This window comes from Galeopterus variegatus, unplaced genomic scaffold, assembly GCF_000696425.1.
Source record: "Galeopterus variegatus unplaced genomic scaffold, G_variegatus-3.0.2 Scaffold355, whole genome shotgun sequence".
Classification (NCBI taxonomy): Eukaryota; Metazoa; Chordata; class Mammalia; order Dermoptera; family Cynocephalidae; genus Galeopterus; species Galeopterus variegatus.
The window spans coordinates 424536-446437 of NW_007726466.1; the positions used below are offsets into that span (position 1 = coordinate 424536).

At 39.1% G+C, this 21902-nt stretch overlaps 1 protein-coding gene across 1 annotated transcript in view; it reads right to left on the minus strand.

The window, feature by feature from the left end:
* The window catches only part of GAP43 (growth associated protein 43), a 103913-nt gene extending 82671 nt beyond the window's left edge, over positions 1-21242 (minus strand). The window contains exon 1 of the mRNA XM_008567899.1: positions 21093-21242. Within this exon, the coding sequence (XP_008566121.1) occupies positions 21093-21122 (30 nt within the window). The 5' untranslated portion in view covers positions 21123-21242. The remainder of the gene's footprint in view (positions 1-21092) is intronic.
* Between the last annotated feature and the right edge of the window lie 660 nt (positions 21243-21902).

Sequence of the window (21902 nt, forward strand, 5' to 3'; positions counted from 1 at the left end):
CTTCATGGAGCTTACATGGAGCCTTCATAGTATATTAGTAGAAGCAGATTATAATAAATATGTATCTTGGGTAGATACAAGGGCCAGAGAGAAAAAAGGAGGAAAAAAAGGGACAGAGAGGGAGTCTCTCCGAAGAGATTACATAGGTGAGATTTGAGTAGAGTCCTGAGGAGGTAAGGGGGGTGGTCATGAGAATATGCTGCAGCAAAGCATTTCAGGCACAGGGCACAATGAGTTGCAAAAGCCCCAAGACTACTGCAATAATCCAGGAGAAAAATATTAGTAGCTTGGGCCTGATTTCTGAGTATAGGTCATATCACTAAGATTCATGGGTACAAGCAATGGAACCTGCACTGAATTAGGATAATTTCAGAACTCACGTTATTGATGGGAAGACCAGAGAACCAGGCTCAAAAAATAGTCAGGAACCAGGGAGAGGTAGGCCTAGGAAATACAGTCAAGGTGAGACCACCAACTGGTTAGGACATGGGTCCATGCATACCACAGCCAGAGCCTGGATATCACCACCACTGAGGATAATTTGTAATTGCATCACATCTTTGCATCATTTCTGAAAGATTCAAGTGGCTGAGTGTAGGTCTTGAAATGCTCACATTGTAGCTCCCTGCAAGTGATGAGCCTCTCCAGCTTCTAAGTTGAGGTAGGCTCAAATTTCTATTCCTCCTTTATTGGCCACCTCTGTTTGATATGCTAGTTATATCTCTTAGTTCCAGAGTAAGAAGTAATGTATATTAGCCCTAGTGATGAGCCTCTCCAGCTTCTAAGTTGAGGTAGGCTCAAATTTCTATTCCTCCTTTATTGGCCACATCTGTTTGATATGCTAGTTATATCTCTTAGTTCCAGAGTAAGAAGTAATGTATATTAGCCCTGAAGAGTGCTGAGAACACAGGGTGTGCAAAGTTTACATCAGTGGCATTAATATCTCATTTCTTAGTTAACAAATTGTGTATTCATGGAACTTCAGCATGTATGCATGCATGCATGCATGCACGTGCGCACGCACGCGCACGCGCGCACACACACACCGCCCAAAATCCAGAAACTAGTTCTTTAAAAATCCCACAGAAATATATTTAGATATATGATTCATTTAACATAGATACATTATCATCAACAGCAGCATCAAAAATAAGAAGCAAAAGCTAACATTAAATGCTTACTACATGCATGTATAGTTTTAAGAATTGTGCATGTATTAACACATTTAATCCTTAAGATCCTTTGGAGTTGTGGTATTTAAGTCTTTAGATCTATGAATGTCCTCTTATTTATAAAACTCACCGTCCAAACTTCCAGTGCTGCTTGGATAGTCACATCTACAGAAGAAACACTAGTGTATTCCTATACTGGGAAACATCCTTGAACAATTAGGAAAATACCACCTGGAATAAATAAAATTATCTAGAAGCACATTCTAGAATACAGACTTTTAAATTGATACACCTAGGTCTATCACACTATGCTATGAGCTATTTTAGAGTACAGTGTTACTTTAAAAAAAATACTTCTATATTTCCAGTGCTTGGCATAGTTCTTGGATCATACTAGATGATTAATAAATGTTTGTTGAATGCATAAATGATGGCTGTAAAATATTTGAAGAAAATATTGTCTCTAAAAATTAGTCTTGATGAAAAAGGCTAATTGAAAAATAAGATGGATAACAGCCAAAAAGTGGAAGACAGAAAAATAACTCCTAGTCTTTTTTTATAACAGAACCCTGTTCACTGATGAACCACATAAATGCTGACTTAAATTTAGAAAATTTAGGGATATGTACATCCATAAATTGGGAGCATGATTCTCTTTCATGCCTCTGAAAGGAATAGCACTGATATAGAAAGGAATTCCAGCTTGGTCCTTTACAAGTTGGATGACCTTTCACAGAACTTCCAAACATTTGCACCAGGAAGGACTGGCCGTAGATCAGTGTTGCAAAAACTCTGCTCCCTTGACTTGCTGAGAGTGGTCTCCGGGGAGTGAAGAAGGGGCTGACCAGACTTATCTCTGGACCACCAAACTCTGCTTTAGTCACAACGACACCTATTTTCTGTTTTATATGTTTAGATTCTGAGAAATATTCACTTGGGTCAAAAAATTTCTGTGGCTAAAATGAAGTTTTTGAAAAAACTAGATAATCCCCAAGCTCTATCTAGCTCTACTAATCAATAATAATTATTATCTTCAGGTATACAGAGGATGACAATTTGTCCATGGGAAATTAAATAAAAATGCAGTTAGTAACTTTTACTGTAGGCCCAGTATGTGCAAGCATTGTAGACAGTGCCTTGTGAAATCTAAAGCAAAGGAAAACCCAGGAAGAAACCTTAAGCAATCTCTAGGATAACAGGACATGACAATATACATAAGTATAAAAGATACAAATGTTCTCTCGCATAAATACACACACATAAACAATATGGGGGGAAGGGGAATTACTAGGGAAATATCTGAAATGATCTTATAAAAGAGATGGCTTTTCAATAGAATTTTTAGAGGCAGAACATGGAGGACAGAAGGTATTTCAGGTGGAGAAAATAGTACTAGTTTTAATGTTAGGAGGTGATGAAAACTCATATGTAGGGAGAGTGCCTAGAAACTTTATAATCCCCTGGTCTAATCTCTAATCTTCTTGTACCAACACAGGCCTGACCCGCTGACCCTCCACTAGAGTCCAAAGGAAACTCCCTTCTTAGTTCCGGAGAACTAGGATGAAATTTGGTTTAATCAGAATAACATGCATTTGTTGGCTATTCTTGGATCATCATATGATTATTGGCAACTTAAATTTTACAGCAGCCTGACACTGCAGTGTCTCTGAGGATACATCAATCAAGGAGTCCAGGGCCTTGATGTGGAAATGCTTTTTTACTCTATAAAGGATTCTGTTGAGAAAACACCCTAATGGAAAAGTCTGCAAAAACTGGAAGCAAAGGAATATATGACTAGATCAATGCAATAGAAAATGAATTCTCTTCTAGAAATGGCTCCAAGTGGTTTTGTCCATGACTGGTAGGTTTCTCAAAGTTCACTACATCCCACCAAATCGATCTTTTCAATGTCGAATACTTGCCTCACTCATCTACTTGCTCAGCAACCCAAACTATTCATGCATCTTCTCCACCTCCCACATAAAAACCAGAATAAAAAATGTACAGCTGAGAAAAGTGATGCCTGTCTTTCAGCTGAGATCCACTTCATCTTCCCTTGCTTGTGATCATGCATTCCCTAAACAGAAAAATGATATTCTTTTGGTCCTTACCAAATTTGATTTTGGAGTGAGCACTATCCCAACCTATAAATGAAATGTGTTTCCAAAATTTGCTTTGCAAGTTACCAGTTTGAAACTTAGACTGTCATTTCCTGAAGAAATAAATCTGAGTGTTCATTTCCCATCTAGACCAAAAAAAGTATATTTCATTTGTATGTTATTTACCTTTAGTTCAAAGGGACCTAGACACTTAATGATTAGGGACCATTCTTACCCCTTCCTGATTCTCATAATTATTTTTACGAAGAGAACAGATTAAATTGGAGACTTTTTTTCTCACCACAATTCGAAGGGGGAGTCTATTCCTCCTCAGCTCCACTCCCCAGAAGGAATTATATTTTTGTTTGTAAGAGATGTAAGTTAGCCGTTGTAAGTTAGTCATTGATTTCCTGGCTATTTGTTCTTTCATTCCCCTGTAAGAAAATCCACCAATATTTTTCCTTTTTTTGATCAGTTTGGGGATAGGCAAAACAACATTACACAAATGGATGCTTCCATAGTATAGGGGGAATAGGAAAGACAACAAAAACTATGCATTATTGTGCATAATTTTTCTAACAAAATAGTAAAGGGAGTGAAAGGCAAGAGAGAGTGTATATGCAACTACAAGTCATATCATTAACAAAGAGGAAGGATCTGAAACCCCACCAGGATTTCTGTGGAAGCAGTACAAGAAGATACCAGTTTTAGATATGAGAAAAGGGTTGAATGTTCAGCACCAGGCTTAGGAGGCAGAAAAAATTGGCTGAGAAGACATAGCTGCATACTTTAAAGTGACTATTCATCTTTAACCCAGATAACAAGAGGTTTATAGTGTCAAGTATCTTTCTGAACATGTTAAAGTATCTCTGTATAAAATGGTGACTGTTATTTACTGAAGCAACTAGCTGGCCCCAGTTGGGTAAAACCCAAGTCTTGGCTCTGTGTGAGGTATCTATTAGGTGCCCTATTATTTACTATGCCAGAAGTGGGCAGTTTCCATGATTGATCAGTGAGAATTGGGCAACTTTTACCTTTGTCCTAATAGAATTTTTCCATCACATACTATTCACTGAACTCTGACATTTGTTTATTTTTCTGTAGGCTCCATTTTCTCAGTTCCTATTTAATAAGAGTCTACAGTATGCAAAGCATTGAACAGAGCTATCGATAGGCAATAAATGAAATAGGATGCCTACCCTAGGAGAGTTCCCAGTGTATCAAAAAAGATAGACATGTAAATGAATACTTATAATAAAGTCTGTTGAATGTCATAGTAGAGGTATGTACTAGACACAGTGATGGCACAGAGAAGATAATCATATCTACCTGAAGGATCAGGGAGTCTCCATAAAGAAGAAAACAGCTTTAGCTACATCATAGAAATAAATTGGAAATGTGTTATGTAAAAAAGAAGAAAAAAGAGGACATTATAGGAAAAAGGAACTGCTTGGAAAGGAAAAAAGGATGAAATAATATGGGTCATTCCACAAAAAGACACAATTGCAATAGAATGTAGGATGTGAAGAGGGTGAGCTTTAAAGTTTGAAGAGATAGGCAGAGACCAGAAGCTTAACAAGTAAATATTAAGAAAAAAAAATCAGATTGAGAAGCAATCTTAAAAAGAAACTGAAAGAAATGTGGTATGTTAAAAGTAACTTAAACACTGCTCAGATGGGAAGGCCTCTCAAATAAAGAGCCAGAGAAAGAGCATTCCAGGTACAGGGAGCAGCACATACAAAGCGCTTGAAGAGGGAAGAGGAAATGTGAGTGATGTGCTTTAAAAACTAAAAAAGAGGCCAGTAGACTTGGGGAGCAAGAGGGGAGTGGTTTCAAGAAGAAGTTAGAGAAGGAGGCAAGGCCCAGATCATGTAGGATTTATAGGCCTTGATAATAAGTTTGGTTTTGATTCTAAGTGGAATGGTGTATTAGTCTATTTCTGTTGCTTATAACAGAATACCTGAAACTGCATAATATACGAAAACAAAATTCATTTCTTACAGTTCAGAGGCTGGGAAGTCCACAGTCCAGAGAATGCATGTGGTTCTTGGTGAGTGGTAACTCTCTACAGAAATGCAGGGTGTCACATGATGAATGGCTTGAGCAAGAGAACTAACTCTTCACTCACTCGCTCCTTTTAAAGCCATCAGAACCATGTTCATTACTGCATGAGTGGATCAATCCTTCCACCAGGGCACAGTCCTCACAAACTAATCCCCTCCCAAAGGTCCCACCTTTCAATTGCCATCATAGGATTTCCGACCCTCTCACCACTGTCACAGTACGGATTAAGTTTCAATGAGTTTTGGGGGGACATTCAATCCACAGTAAATTGGAAGCCATCAAAAAAATTTAAATAAAGGAAGACATGCAATCTAATAGATACTTTTGGAAGAATCATTCTTTCTTGCTACTGAAGGAAGAATGACTGTTAAGAGGTTGAGGGTAAAAGAGGGGAGATTCGAGGGGAAGGCTATTATGTTAGTCTCCATGACAGATGACTGGAGATAGAGATGGGAGGGCAGAGTAAAGACATATTTTCAAGGGCCGGTCTTGCTACTGAAGGAAGAATGACTGTTAAGAGGTTGAGGGTAAAAGAGGGGAGATTCGAGGGGAAGGCTATTATGTTAGTCTGCATGACAGATGACTGGAGATAGAGATGGGAGGGCAGAGTAAAGACATATTTTCAAGGGCCGGCCCGGTGGCGCACTGCTACAGTGCGCCGCTTGGGAAGCGCGGTGGCGCTCCCGCCGAGGGTTCGGATCCCACATACAGACTGGTTCCCGCTCACTGGCTGAGCGAGGTGTGGGAGCAACACCGAGTGTTGCGATCCCATTGCCGGTCCCGGTCCAGTACGGGCGCGACACTGAGGGTTGCGATCCGTTGCTGGACACGAAAAAAGACAAAAAGGAAAAAAAAAAAAAAAGACATATTTTCAAGTAGGGAGTAAGGAAAAATGAGGAATAGAAGGGGGGTCATTTGTTTTTATTTATAGAAACTAGGGGAAAAGTATTAGCATCTAATAATAAAGGGGAGATATGGGGAATAAATCAAGGGTGTTATTTCTGAATGAGATGGCTGGGTTAAAAAAGGGAAGAGATTTAGGAATAAAAAATGATGACTTCCTTTTAGGACATGTTGAAATTGGGGTTCCTATGGGTCATCAGAAAGATTTCTAGTGGGCAGTTAGATGTATCGATCTGGAGCCCAAGAACTAGGTTTGGGTGAAGAGTCTGGAGAATCTGAGACCCACTAGTTCATCTGAGAGTGGTGAGCATGGATTACATTATTCATGGAGCTTGTGTTGAGTAAGAACATGTGACAATAAGGACAAAAGCCTGGGTAACACCAACTTTTCAGAGGTTGATTAGAAAAAGAGAAGTTGGGGGTGAAGAATATGCAACCAAAGTTGTAGGAGGGGAAAACCAGTAGAAATGGGTGTTACGGAAGCCAAGAAAATAAAGAGATTCAAAGAGGAAGGCATGTTTCCTGATTCACATATCCCAGAGAGGTCATGCAAGGTAGATCCCTTGTCTTTCTGAGAGTTTACTGAGCCTTCTATTTGTCTTGTACACTCCCTCGAAATCTAATACAGAGCTCATCACAGAGTAGATATCAGTCACTATGTATTTCTCAAACCAGGCACTGAACTGAATATCTTACCTTGAAAGAGTTTACAAATTAGTTGGGGAAAATCAGGTACATAAAAGCACATACGATGATTAAGTAAGGTGCTGTTTAATGAATTCCAAGGGAAGGGGCAGGTACTATGTGTTACAGAAGATCTAAGATCAGAAGAAGTCAGAGATAACTGTGGTAGTCAGGGAAGCTTTTACAAATGCGGTCACTCTTGATTCAGGGCTCAGAGATTGGATGAGATTGAGCTAGGAAAAAAGGGGATTTTCCAAGAAGGAGGAATGGCAATGAAGAAAAGTATAGAAAAACTAATACCTAAATTCATACTAAGTCTGGCTGGGACAGAATGTCCAAGAAAAAGAGGAATTTTGCTATAGAACATGGTATGTCACAAGTTGAAAAAGGCTTAGAGATGACTTTGTTCAATACTTTTGCTTTACATAAGGGAAAATGACAACCCAGAGAAACTAAATTTGTTTAAATTCACAAGCCTAGTCAACGCAGGAGCCAGTAGGAAATAAAGCAAGAATAAGACATTGATAATGGATTCTAAGGAAACTTGAAAAACAATCATAAATAAATTAGAATTAACCTTATAAACAAAGAGAAACCATTGAAATTTTGGTAAAAAAGGAATTAAATGTAAGATTAACCAGCAGGCAGTGTGTAGAGGTTATACTGAAAGTAGGGAACTTTGGTCACGATCCAGCCTTTTTCATCTGGGGTTGCTCATCTGAACCACAGAACACACAAAAAATGAGTGACTATTTTTTCTTCTTCTAAGAATTGTATATAACTAGTACCCATCTAGATGCACAGGGGAGTAATTAATTTGTTACACACAGTTATGGGCATTAGGGCCTTGGGGATTCAGGGGTTTGATTCTCTTCTGAAATGCTGGTTGGGAAAGGCTGGCAGAAGATAGAAAGGACAGATGTGAAAGACGTTGCGAATGGAATTTGGTAACTGATAGTATGGCCTTCATAAGGAAAGGAAGAGTAGTTATTTCCATGTTATCAGCTGGAAGACTAGGAATGTGCTGGTATCTCCAGAAGATATTGTCAAGAGTAGGGGAGTAAAGTCTAATCTAGGGAGAAGACAATTAGTTTAACAGGATACTTTCTGAGGTGACAACAAAGAATAAAAGGAAAAATAATATTTTTAATATCTGAAAATCTTGGATTATGGGAAAGTTGACTTTCCAATTGGTTTCCCTATGGTTCTTATGGCTTGATTCTTTATGGGTGGGTTTTTTCTAAATAACCAAGTTCAGTAAATGTAACATATGTCAATAAAAGAGACCTCAATATGTACACAAACCAACGAGTTTCCAATAACATGGGACTGATGATATAGGCGAACAGTAGAGGCCTGCAGGAAAACCCTTAATAACTGGAAGATATGGTCTAGCATAAAATGAGACAAGAACTAGGGCAACAAATTGGGATGGGTTTCATAGGTATCACATAGTTATACGTTTGCCTCATGATAACTATGACAACAAAATTGGCATTTCTCTTTCTAGCCAAGAATCAATAGTTTCTTCCCACTAAGTATAAAAATGAATTTGGTCCTTAGAATGATTAAGTATATTTAAGTATAGTAGTGCCCAAACTTCATGGATCTTTTTTCTGGATACTCTTTCTCTTGGGTTTATTAAGTTTTCCAGATGATGTTCAGAAGTGGGGTCTGAGCCATCTGTGGTCATAATGTTCCCATGACACTTTTTACTAGAAGGTTTATGGCCCAATTCCAAACAGAAAAATTCTATTTTCTAACTCTAACTGCTTTCTCCCTTTTTAATAATAGAATTCTTCATTTTTTCTATACTGGTTTCACCCAAGAAATGAAAGGGATGAAGTTCAAGATGGAAGAATGTGCAAGAAACTAAGTCTTGCCTTTCGGTTTTCTATACAGTTCTTCAGTTAACTGTCCATCAGTATGAAAGCACAAATCTGGCTGGATTATTAAAAAGCTATCACCTTGTGTGTTTCAGTCAAAAGCAATCAAAGCCCTGAGGAACATTGAATTAAGAGGATTAGCATGAAAGACTTACTCAAATGGATACTTAATACCAACCTGAGATCTCCCAAGTAGCTCCCAAGAGTAGCTCTCCCAAGTAATATAGAAAACAATCTTGTTGGGCCGGCCCGTGGCTCACTCGGTAGAGTGCGGTGCTAATAACACCAAGGCCACGGGTTCGGATCCCATATAGGGATGGCCGGTTTGCTCACTGGGTGAGCGTGGTGCTGACAACCCCAAGTCAAGGGTTAAGATCCCCTTACCGGTCATCTTTTAAAAAAAAAAAAAAAAGAAAACAATCTTGTTCTCTTTCATCAGGATAAACAAATCCTTGAGAGTTAAAGAAATATTGTAAATGGCGCTGTTCAGAAAAGAAAATGTTTCAATAAATCAAACCCCCAACTCGGATTTTGCTAAAAAAAAAAAAAAAGAGTCAGTGTCTTTTAAGTGAGGCATTATCATTCTTCCCTTACTTTTGAAAATCTCAAAAGTTCTTAAAAATATTGATGCAATAAAACTTATATTTGGAAGAAAAATTTCCCAAATGCCTAGGTGAAGATGAAATGAGAGGAGTGTACAGTAGATTGCTGATGAAGTATCGCTATTCCTTCCCATTTCTCAAATAAAATATTCCTTTTTTTCTTTGATTTGAAGGACTTTGAAATGCAATGCCCACCCAAAATATACTCAATGTCTATTTCTCTTCTCCCTTTACAACCCTGTTAACAACATGTACCTGTAAATCCAACTGCAAGTTAATTATGTAGAAACTGGGATTTTGTTTTTTCTTAGAGAAATTTTGCTCTTTTTTTTTTAAGGCAAATGATGAAGACAATTGCCTCTACTGGAATTTGTGTAGAACCATGGAATGCATCCGTTGTGAACAGCTGTTACAGCATCTAGTTTGACCATTAAGAGGAGCTTTTGATTCTCAGCTCATACTCCACGGAGGTAAACTGGTTTCTGAACCAAAGCAAATTAAGAATGTGAAGAGAGTGCACATTCTAATAACTATCTAGTCAAGCCTAATTCCTAGGCCAGTTATGCTGACTAAGAGGTTTTGAAACCATTTTAAAAAGCAGCCAATTCCTGAGTTTGCTTAACCTTTGGAGATCATTTTATTTATTTTTTCTTTGCCTCATCTAGCTCTTTTATATAGTCATTAATGGGAAGATATTTGGGTCTTAGCAATTTTCATTTAAAAATAACATTTCTAAACAGTTATTGGAACTGGGATTACAAATAATGGATGTAAGGCTAATTACCAATAGTCTACATTTAGAGCAAACTGATGCATACGGAGACAACAGCTCAATATTTAGAAAGTGCCAATTTTCTAAAAATAGATAAATATGATGATTATTGCTGGAATTAGTTCAAGAACATTCAAATTGAGTCAAGAAGTAGCATTTCTCGGATATAAATCCAGTGAAGATGCTTTACACTTATTATTGCTCAATGTTTTTTCAGAAGCTGATTCTACAAACTAAAAAAGAAAAGCTAGAGCAAAGCTACACAAGGCCAAATTAATAACAATATATGATAGGTCTTAGACAGGTGGTAGTTGCCAGAGTTAACCTTCTGGAAAATGGTGAAAACCCAGTGTCTGGCATCTCCAAGTATGGAGACTTGCTCTTGCATTTATTTTTTAGGTATATAAACTCATGAGTTTCATTATCTGTGTGGTGACTGCTTCCTTTTAGAACCATCAGTGATGATAACCCTACCAAAAATAAGCATATGTAATACAGACCAAATAGAAAACAATCAAAAAGAAAAATTAGTGATACACCAAAGTTTATGAAGTCTCTCCTGATCTGGGTAACTAGCCTATCTATTATGGACATAATAGGGTTATGTGCAGGGGACTCTCTCAGCCAATTCACTCTCATTAGATTTACAGATATGGGCTTCCAGAAATTGTGTCTAAACTATGTGACCCAGCCTTCTTCCAGAGATGATAGGCCCTGTGGCATAACTAGCTGACCCAAATAGCACCAGTCAAATTCATTCATCCTCATTCTTTCTCTCATTTTCTCTCCCTCCCTTCCTCTCTCTCTGTCTCTCTGTCTCTCTCTCTCTCTGTCCCTCTCTAGCTCTCTCTCTCTATCTCTCATTCAGAATTTTAAATTGAGAGGCAGAGAAATTGGGGTTGTTAGTAACTAAGTCTTCTAAATATAGGGCTCCAGAAAGTTTATGAATTCCTATTGTTGAGGTTACCAGATCTACCCTGGTTCCCATAGGCTTGGCTGTTCAACTTCTTAATTTCATGTTATCTCTAGTTTTCTTTCAATAGATTCCTTTTATGGAACCTTGAAGTTTGTTTCTGTTACTCATACCCAATCAAAGGACACATATATAATATACATGTGTGCATTGAGAGAGAGAGAGATGTCACTAGAGGGATGGATTAAAGAAGATACTAACCATTAACCAACTATAAATATAATTAAACAAATTATTATTTCACTCTGGACACCAGCTTATTCCCAAATTTCTAGTTAACATGCCTTTCTCTTACAGTCTACATAAGCCCTCTTTAGAAAAGGATTTTTGCAAAATATATTTGATACTAATTTTTTTTTATGTTAATGTTTTGGCTTCTAAGAAAAACAGATTCTCTTGGACTAAATTGATCCAATTGTTATACTTTAAAATGTTTCTAGATATTATTTAAGGACTCAGTTTCTTTGGGTTACAGAATTTCATTACTTGTATGAAAATGTAATAAATTTTGTCGTATTATATTGGTAACTTACTCCAATCATAACCAAGGACACAGGAGAACTTAAATGTTCTTTGTAGAAAACCTGAGGGCTTACATTATTTACGGCATTCAGATTTGAGTTTGAAAAGGTTCAGGATTGTATATCACTCCTTATCAAGGTTTATTCCTGATGCATTGAGGAACTCTGAGGTTGTTATGGAAATGGTGCTCAGGTGATCATCTTTGAAGGGAGCGGTTTGTCCCCCAGCCAGGCTGCATCTCCATTTTCAATCCCCCAACCAGCCTAGCATTCCCTCTCTATTCTTCTGCCTGACTGGGCCCTTGTGATGGATGTGAGCACAGCATGCCTGCTAATCTTGTGCTGAGAACCTAGTTTGGAGGTGAAGTGGGGGTGGGGACAGGGAAGAAGCAACAGACTTAGCAAATGGAGAGGAGAGGATATCTAAATGTGAAGAAAAGCATAAAAAGGAAAATAGTGGATATTTCTAAGGCATTTGAACTGGTGCTTGGGTCTCATGACAATTTGAATATTCGCTTATCTAAACTCTGTCACTGAAGTTTTCAAAGGAAATGATAAAGATAAACTATAGTCCCATCCCTTAGCATGGTTAATGTTTACTCTGGAGAGAATAGGAGAGAAGGGATGGGAATGGAGGATGTGTATTTTCCACACGGAGAGCAAGGATACTTTTTGTTTGCATAGAGCCATGAATACTTTAGGGTCCAATATGTAAAATTTCTCAATTAATAACACTTTACATTTGAAAAACACATTGTTTGCAAAATACTTTTATTTTTATCATTTTATTTGAGCTTCACACCAACCTGGTAAAAAAAAGGCAAGTCAGGATTTGGGAGATTCTTTTTCTGCGCCCACTGCACAGATGAATAAACTGAGGCTCAGAAAGATTAAGTTACTTACCCAAGGTCACATGACAAGCAATAGGCAAAGCCAGGTCTAGAACCCAGGGGAAGGGTTAATTCCACTACAAAGACATGAAACAGGACATTAAACAAACGACATCTAAGAAATAGAATATGTAAATAATTAAGGATAGAAAATCCGATGAGTCACAATCCCATACTAAACCCTAAATGACTGCAAGTGTGCCACTCTGATCTAAGCACACAGAAGAGGGGATTGTAGCTTTGACCACAACTTCCTTGTGAAGAGGACCAATAGAGTTGAGTGTACATTAACACAAAACCCACTCTGAATAAGTACACAGCATGGTCTTCTGTCCCCCAAATCTCCCCTAATGGCCCCATTATGATGATCCCTCCCTTCCTACATTTATTCCTTTGATAGATATTTACTGAGAATCTACTATGTGCCAGACATAGCTTAAAATACCCGTTTTGTCTAAAATACTTATTTGGAAAGTTGGAAAAGACATACTTTTTCTTAAAGTTCTCTTTGCATAACCTTGCCCACTGAACACTAACATGAGCTGGTATTACCTAACTAGAAAAACTCCACTGGGATCTGAGGGGAGGAGAAAATGACAAGAAAACTCAATGCCAACGAGATTGGAAGCACTGAGCAAAATACAGAACAGGGCATGGTGACTGAGAAACCCTACCCAACTTTAGCAGCTGAAGACAAACTTCACCTTAAAATCATTGTGTCTTGCTGCTCTTCTCAAGGACATGCCAATTCAGCCAGAGGAAATATACTACTTACAGTCTGGCAAAGACTATGTGCATGGAAAGCTGTGGTTGCAATTTGCCCCATACTCAGCATGATAGGCCTACTTCAGAATTCAAATACCTTCAGTCTATTCAAACCCAGGAAAGATACAATTGATCTGATTCTTATTCATTTAATAGACATTTGAAGGACTATTTGTTTATTTTTAATTTATCATTACACAATGTAGTTGATTTTCATGGCCCTTTACCAATTCATCCATTTCCCCCCCTCTTTGAGGGACTATTTACCATTCACCCTCCTTATTCCAGGCAAGATTTCTCTTTGTGGAATGTTATGATGTAAATACTTCAGTGGTAAGGAAAGATATCCAAACAAAGATACAATTAATTCTTGAGTGCATACCCCTAAGCAGAGTCCAACACTACCTGTATTTTTTGAAGTTCATGTGGTTAATGAAATAAATCAACTAAGAGCAGCAAGAGGTTGATTCAGGTTCTATTTGCAGTAGTTGTGGAGCAAAACACCAAGCGCAGGTATTTGGGACCCCAAAGGAAGGATACATGAAGATCCAAGACTATGGTGACCATATGTCTAAACTGGGATTCTGCTAACCTCAGAGGGTAAAGCTGCCATGTTGGTTGATTGATGAGGAGGACATGGGATGTTTCCAGATAATACCAGCTATGGTAGTTTGGAGAAATTCAGTCTATGTATGGGCTCATTTTGTGCCTGCTTTCATAAAAAACTGATGGTTGTCATGTCTACAAGTCAATAACAAGAATCAGTGATTACCAATCCATTTTAAAATTTCATGCCAGTAGATTACAAGAAAAATCTCCTAGTGATTCTATACATTTAGATATGCCACAACTTGTAGAAAGACTATCAACCTGTTTTCATATTCATTTAGCAAACAGATTATCCATGGTTATAATCAGTTGCTTTATGTACCAAGCATTATGACAGAGATTAGAGATAGAAAAATAATTAAAAAGCTGCCACCATGGCCCCGGGGCCCCACCAGGGTCCTGAGGTATGGAGCTGGAGGAAGCCAAACCCAGCCACAACCAGCTAAAGGGCACAGGTGGATAGCCCACTATAGCCACCGCAATTGCCATAGCTGCTGCAAAAGAGAGATGGAACGCCAAACTCTTAACTACATTGACACAAGGAGAGGCACCAGCAGAAACCAAAAAAAAGAGGTACTTTTCCTCCACAAAGTGCACTCCAGAGTAATAAAAGAAGCATTTAATTTAATTTATGATAATAGGTGAGGACTTTATCACACCTGTCTCAGCACTGGATAGATCATCTAGGCAACAAACCAGCAGAGGAACAGTTAATCTATCAGATGAAGAGAACAAATCTATGAAATCTATGATTATTAGAAGGGATGGGGGAGAGGAAGGGGTGGATTGGATAAGGGGTATAAAGAATAACTATGATTTGTAATAATGAATATGCTAATAAAAATAGATTAAAAAATATTTTAAAATTTTTTTTAAAAGAATTCAGATTTTACCTTTTCATCAGGCAGCTCACAGTGTGGACACCAATATATGAAAAAAAGAAATGCTAAATAGTGCAGTAAGTGCTAATAGAGATAGTACAAAATATAGTATGGGTGCAAAGAAGGTAGAAGAAAATTTTATTAGGGAGGTTAAGAATGGCTTCAAAGAGCTAAGTCTTTCAGGGAAACGGGAATTTTCTAGGATGAGAGGGAAGTGTAATGTGGGCAGAGAGTGCAGTATGAGCAAATGTACCAAGACCTAAAATACTGATGTGGCATCATAAAGTGAAAAGTGGGGTGTGTTTGAGGATGGCACTGGAAAGATAGGCAAGACTAGATCATGACATCCAGGCTGAAGAGTTTGCATTGTAACTTGCAGTTAACAGGGAACCATTATAGGACTTCAATGAGGAGAATAATATGTCCAGATTTGTAGAATACTGTATTCTATATTAAGTAAAGACAGCTCCAGTGTTATTTGCAAAGAGAATTGAAGGAAAACAATGTGGAGGTAGGAAGTCCATGTAGGACGCTATTGCCTTTGTCCAGAGGAGAGTTAATGAAAAGTCTCAATCAGATCATTTATATAAACAATATTCTATATTAAGTAAAGACAGCTCCAGTGTTATTTGCAAAGAGAATTGAAGGAAAACAATGTGGAGGTAGGAAGTCCATGTAGGAAGCTATTGCCTTTGTCCAGAGGAGAGTTAATGAAAAGTCTCAATCAGATCATTTATATAAACAAGTAGAGTTGAAGAGCAGAGGATGTATTCAAAACCTTTTTAACTGGAATCAAAGGATTCAGAAACTGGATGTGGGATTTGAAAGAAAGGACTACATTCAGGATTCCTCCCAGGTTCCTAGAGCTCTAAAGCTATATGGACAGGGTTATAGCAACAAGTGTAGTAAGGAAGACCAAGTGTGGAACAAAACAAAAGATACTGGGTTTGGTTTTGTACATAATGAACTTTGGCCTCTCTGAAATATTTAGAGATATCTATGAGCTCTAAAGCTATATGGACAGGGTTATAGCAACAAGTGTAGTAAGGAAGACCAAGTGTGGAACAAAACAAAAGACACTGGGTTTGGTTTTGTACATAATGAACTTTGGCCTCTCTGAAATATTTAGAGATATCTATGGATCAGGAGCTCAAATCAGATTTCTGGCCTACAGATTTGGAAATCACACAGGTGGTTATATCTCTGGACATCGGTGAGATCACTTGGGATTAGTGAGTGAAATGGAAAGAGGAATGGACCCAGATTGTGAACCAAACATTTATTGACATTTTAGGGGGAAGAGAGTGAAAGAAGCCAGCAAAGGAAACTCAGAAGGTCCTGTCTGACAGAGAGAAGACAAGGAGAGATATCATGGGAACCCAGTGAGGAGAGAGTTTCAGGAAGAGGGATGGACAATACAAAATGCCAGAGAGAAATCGAATAAGATGTAGATGGAAGGATCCCTGGATGTGGTGCCCTTTACAATATGTTTCAGTGGAATTATGGGAACAGAAGCCTAAGTAAATGGAACAGTAAATGGGGAGTGATGAAGAGGAGAAAGGGAGTGTGAAGAGCATGTTAGGGCCTTTGTTCTGCAGGAGCTGAGACAGAGCACTGCAGAGATGGGACACAGAGTCAAGAGGCGACCCTTTAAGATGGACGAGATAACAGCATATTCATAGGTTGTGAGGAACAGAGTCGATGCAGCACTAGAAGATGAAATCTCAAGAGAGAGTAGGGCATGAGGGAGTCAGGTTCTGCAGAAACCACAGGGGAAGGAGCAAGAGCAGAGGGCTCAATGACGACCAGAAGGAACTAACCTCTAACAGCAAAGGGCAGACACAGTAGGCTCTTGACAGTCCTGAAGAACTGGTGATTCTAAGTCAAGCCTCACATGGCAAAACTTGGAGAGAAAAATTTTCTTGCATTTCTATTAATCTTCATTTCCACATCAATTATGCTTAATCTCCACAAAAATCTTTTAAGGTAAGCAGGGCAGGGTTTTTTGGTTTGCTTTTGTTTTTTGGTTTATTTGTTTGTTTGTGAGGGTTTTTTAAATTTGTTTTTTAGTCCCCATTCCACAGGAGGAAACAGAAGGCCACGATGAGTTGATTTATTCAAGATCTCAGAATCAGTACGTGGAATCCACTAAGACCTCACAGCACAGAGCTCTTCCTAGCACTTTAGAGAATGTTATGAAGGTTTAATTATAATGGTGCAGAGTCTATCTGACCACATTTCAGAAATTCAAAAGGGAAGATTCCTGTGCACAATCACTTTTATGGTTTACAACAGACACTGCTTGCTTCTCTTGAGATGACCTGGTTATGTGTATTCTTTGAACTATTAATAGAGGAAAATCGAGACTTGTCTTACTTTATCAATATGAACAAGGGGAATATTTGGTTAATATGCATGCTCTATTATTGCCTGAAAGAGTCCCCACCTCCTTTTTTTATGAGGCCAGGTAAAGCTCTTTAAATCTGGATTAATTTGGCCTCAGGCATACCAGTGACAATTTCACTATGAGGGAGGCAAAGGAGACCCTAAACCACTCTCCCTGTCTGTGAGCAGGAGCACTGCCCTTTAGCATGAAACATCAAAGAATATTCCTGTAGTTTTGCCAGCTCAGCGAGAAAGAAAATTAACCCTGCATTTTCTTATTCCAGTTGCCTCAGCATGGGGTGGGGGTTGGGGGAGGGGATTAGAGTTATACAGACTCTGTCAGCATGAGAGAGATCAGGGCTCACTGTGTATATACCCTGGCATGGTTTAGAAGAAATTATAGTCACCAGAAATGAACACATATTCTAGATTCACCATGAATTTTATAAGGTTCTCTGCAAGTCCAGATAATTTGGCAGAAAAAAAGCCCTTTAGTATTCTGTTTAAATGTGGAAATGTGTGGTGGAAATCACTATTAAAAAGAAAACTGAGCAGCTTCAATTATATTAAGTAGAATGCCTTCATTTAATTAATGCACTAAGTCCCTGGGTGACACTGGGTGTGGCTCAGGGAGATTTAAGAGGAATCCAGTTTATCAGTAGGAAGAATCGCCTGCACCAAGCAGCAAGGCAGAATCCTTCCACACCTTCCCAATGCTGAAAGGGAAAGGCACAGCGAGTTTGGAATTCTAGACCATACATCACACTCTCAATGATAAGAATTTTTCGTCATATGGGGAAGAAGGCAGATGTTGGTGAGGTTGGGGGACTTCTTGCTTGTATGGTATTCCTTATACTTCAATTACAAACTAAAGTCATTATTTTTAACAAAGGAAACACCTCACAGTTTTCTTGCTTTGTGGACATAGATCACACCTTGCAAGTTTCTAATCATCAGCAATGTGCATGGTAATTAAGCTAATTAAAGTAAGCTCCAAGATACTTGGAAATCATAAGCCAATAAAATCTCAGGGATTCTTTTATTTTACTCCTCCTTTGCCCACTCTTTTACCGTCTTCTCATCTCCACCCATTCACATTCTCTTCTTCCTGCTATAATAATCTATAATGGTATCTAATGGCTAATATAGATCATTTACACTTTCTTCTCACACACTGGCAATGTATTACAACTCAGAAATCCAGCATTGCTTCTTTATACTGCTCAAGTGGAAGAGGAAGGAAGTACAAGCCCTTCAGCCCCCTCCCACGTTTCTGCTGGATTTCATGGGTGTGGCAGAGTTTAGACCTTTGCAGATTTTTGCCCTTGTTTGATTCCCTGTTAAGGACTAGGATGATGAATAGATGCCAGAAGAAGGATGGACACTATTGGATTCTGCCATGAATGATATAGGATCATTTCACCCACAAGCAGGAAATCTGTGTGAGACTTAAGTACTCACACTATATAAATGCCAGTCAGTGTAGTGTAAGCCCACGCCCTGAATACACCATTTCCTTCAGTCTGATTGAATGGTATCCTAAACACTGACTAATGTGAATGATACACAGCAGTGGTATATAGGAGACATCACCATTTCATACATAAATACACATTTATAAAATGTAAGGGCAAAATAGAACAATCTTTATACCTTTCATTTTTTATCTTGAATATGAATGATGCTAAAACACAGGAAGGCATGTGGAAACCATATAGAGTACATGCATGACTGTTGCCTATGTAGTATACAGATGCTATATGCATTTGCATGCAAATTTCTTCAACTCCCTGAACACACAATTTCAGCTTCATCACTTTGCATATCAGAGTTAATGCTTGAGTCTGTCGGTGAGATAGAGCCCAAGTGAAGGCAGCTGTCCACATTTTGGAAAGGGAATTCCTTTAAACCTATTCTCTTTCTAGAACTCAAGCTTGGTTGCCTTGCCTTTATCAAAGGAGTTGTATGTACACTTGCATGTATACATAGGATGGGAACAAGATGTAAACCAGCATTATTTTTCTTTCCAAATTTAAAGCTTTTTAATGATTGCATTGGCTTTTTTAGGGCTCCGCCTTCCCAAATTTTACTTCTCCAGCTCACCAGTGGGGTAACCTCAGGACCTTTCTTTGACAGTGTCCTTAACCCAGACACCTGTGTTTATTACATTTATATATTAAAATGAAACAAGACAAGAAGATGAAATGTCCTAGTTTGAAAAACGATCCAGTGGAAGCATTAATCTCTGGAACCATGAAGCAGTTTGGGGAAATGCTCTAAATACCACCCCCGCCTCCCCCTAATAGCTGACTTTTCCTCCCCAACATCCCCATACAATCCAGGATGCCTGTTACTATCTACTCATTTATTTATGCCTCTCCACCCAATGTCCTGACATTCTGCTTCTGTCTCCCTTCCCCTTCCTCTTCCTTCTCCTTCATCCTCACTCCCCACCCCTCCTTCCACCTTCCACGGTGCTGGCTAAATGTGCAAGCCTGGCAAGCTATCTCCTCCACCCGCTTTGGATTCAGACGGTGTATTACAAATTGTCCAGTTTCCAATACCTGCATGGGAATAATACCTAAATTTGATCTCTTGCACCCCACCCCTAAGGCAGTGAATCTGCAAAGGGCCTCTCCTACCAAGACTGCCATCACCTCCCTCCCCCACCCCACCACCACGGGCACGCGCACACACGCACTCACCCATATCCCACACCCATTTTTCTTTCTAACCTTCAACAAAATCACTCAAATATGTTCCAACAAATGTTTGAAAGCTTCTTTTAGAGAATGCCACTGAACTGTAGGTTGCTGCGGAATAAAGCACTCACCATGCCTCTTCACCCTCACCCCAATCAAGTTTCTAAAATGTCTTTCAAGAAATAAGTGAGCAATTTGAAATGGAAGAAAAACCTGAGCGGGGGGAGGGAAGGAGGGGACTAGGATTCTTGCTAATCTCGGATGTGTCTCTCTTCCTGATGAAAGTGAGTCACCATGCTTATTATCCAGGATGTTCGCTTGTCTCTGGTCACTGACAATCCCAGGAAAGAAGCAAGGGAAAGAGAGCAAAGACCTGGTTTCCAACAGGTAATACCCAGCTCGTCTTTCCCATCCCACCGGAGCTCAAAGCTCCTAGGGGCGTGGTCCACCCTCTCCCTCCGACCAGCTGGTGCACAATCGGCTACTGATCTTAGGAAGGGGATTTTCCCCTTCTACACAGCCAATTTCTCATCCCACCCCCAGTTGTCTTTAGGTTCTCTTAAAAACAAGAAACAAACAAACAAACAAAAAGTCCTAAATCACAGTTTCATTCATTCACTGAAAAATACATAAATAAATAAATAAAAGCTTCACATGTTTTTCCATAAATACCTGCCCCCCTTTGGAGCACATGCATGTACGAAATAGAGCATCTTCTGCAGCACATGTGAGAAAATTGTACCACAGAACAGGCAATATTCAGCCCTTAATATTATTTCCTTAACCCAGCTTTTGGCAAATAATATAAAGGATCGCCTCCCCATCTTGTAGGTAGAGCCCACATCTTCCCCACACTCCCTTCAACATCCACACCCTCAAAACCAGAGACCTAAAATGCTGAGCATTTACTAATAGGCAAAAAAAAAAAAAAAAATGTTTCTAGTCAAACAGGCGTATTTTTCCTACCCTCACCCTAATTAGTAGCAGCATTCCAAAACCAGAGCATGAAAGACAAAAAAGAATAAAAGCCGGGAAGCAACCATCAGTTACCATATGCTAAGGAAACGCGAGCACCATGGCCAGAGCAGAAGCAGTTAAAATATTTTTTTTTCCCCTGCCTTTACAGGGAAATATCGTACTCTGGTAATTTCACAGCAGCAAGAAGTAAAAATCTTTAGCTCTACCTGTTTGGTTCTTCTCATACAGCACAGCATGGTTGTATCCTTCCTTGCCTTCTTCCTGCCTTCTCTCCTTTCCTCCTCTCTCTTTCTTATTCCCCCCCCCTCCACCTCTTTTCTGCTCGCTTGCTCACTCGCTCTCTCGCGCTAGCGCGCTCTCTCTCTCCCTACCTCTCTCTCTCCCTCACACACTCACACACACACACACACACAGACACACACAGACACACACACACACAGACACACACACACACACCAGGGCAGTTAGCAGCAACTGTAAGGTCCACAGCTATTGCTCATCACACATTCTCTCCCTCTCTCTCTCTCTCTCCTCTCTCTCTCCCCTATTTCCTCTCTTCCACTCTTTTCTCTCCCTCCCTAATTTCTATCTATCTTTTTCTTCTTCTCTGTTTCTTTCTCAGAATTATGCACTAGTTTTCAATGACTAATCACTTCCCCCAGCTCCTACCCCCATTCTAAGCAGTCACCCCCTCCCAGTCCCCTGCCAGCCTCATGAATATTTAAACACCTCCAATCTGGACCCAATTACCCACTGCCTTTCCCACTGCATTGAGAGGGTGACGGAGTGGGGGCAGAGAAGGATATTCCAGCCTGTTCTGGAGATTGGATGGAACATGTTTTAGGGAAGAGGGGCTGAGGAATGCTTTTATTTTTGCTAACTCTTCTCTTTTCCAAACAAACATCATAAAAGCAAAGAATAGCTATTCCTAAAGAGGAGTTGTAGTCACACCTATATGATATGTTATATCTGCCACTTAGATTTTTATGCATAGTTAATAATAATGGGGATTAAGA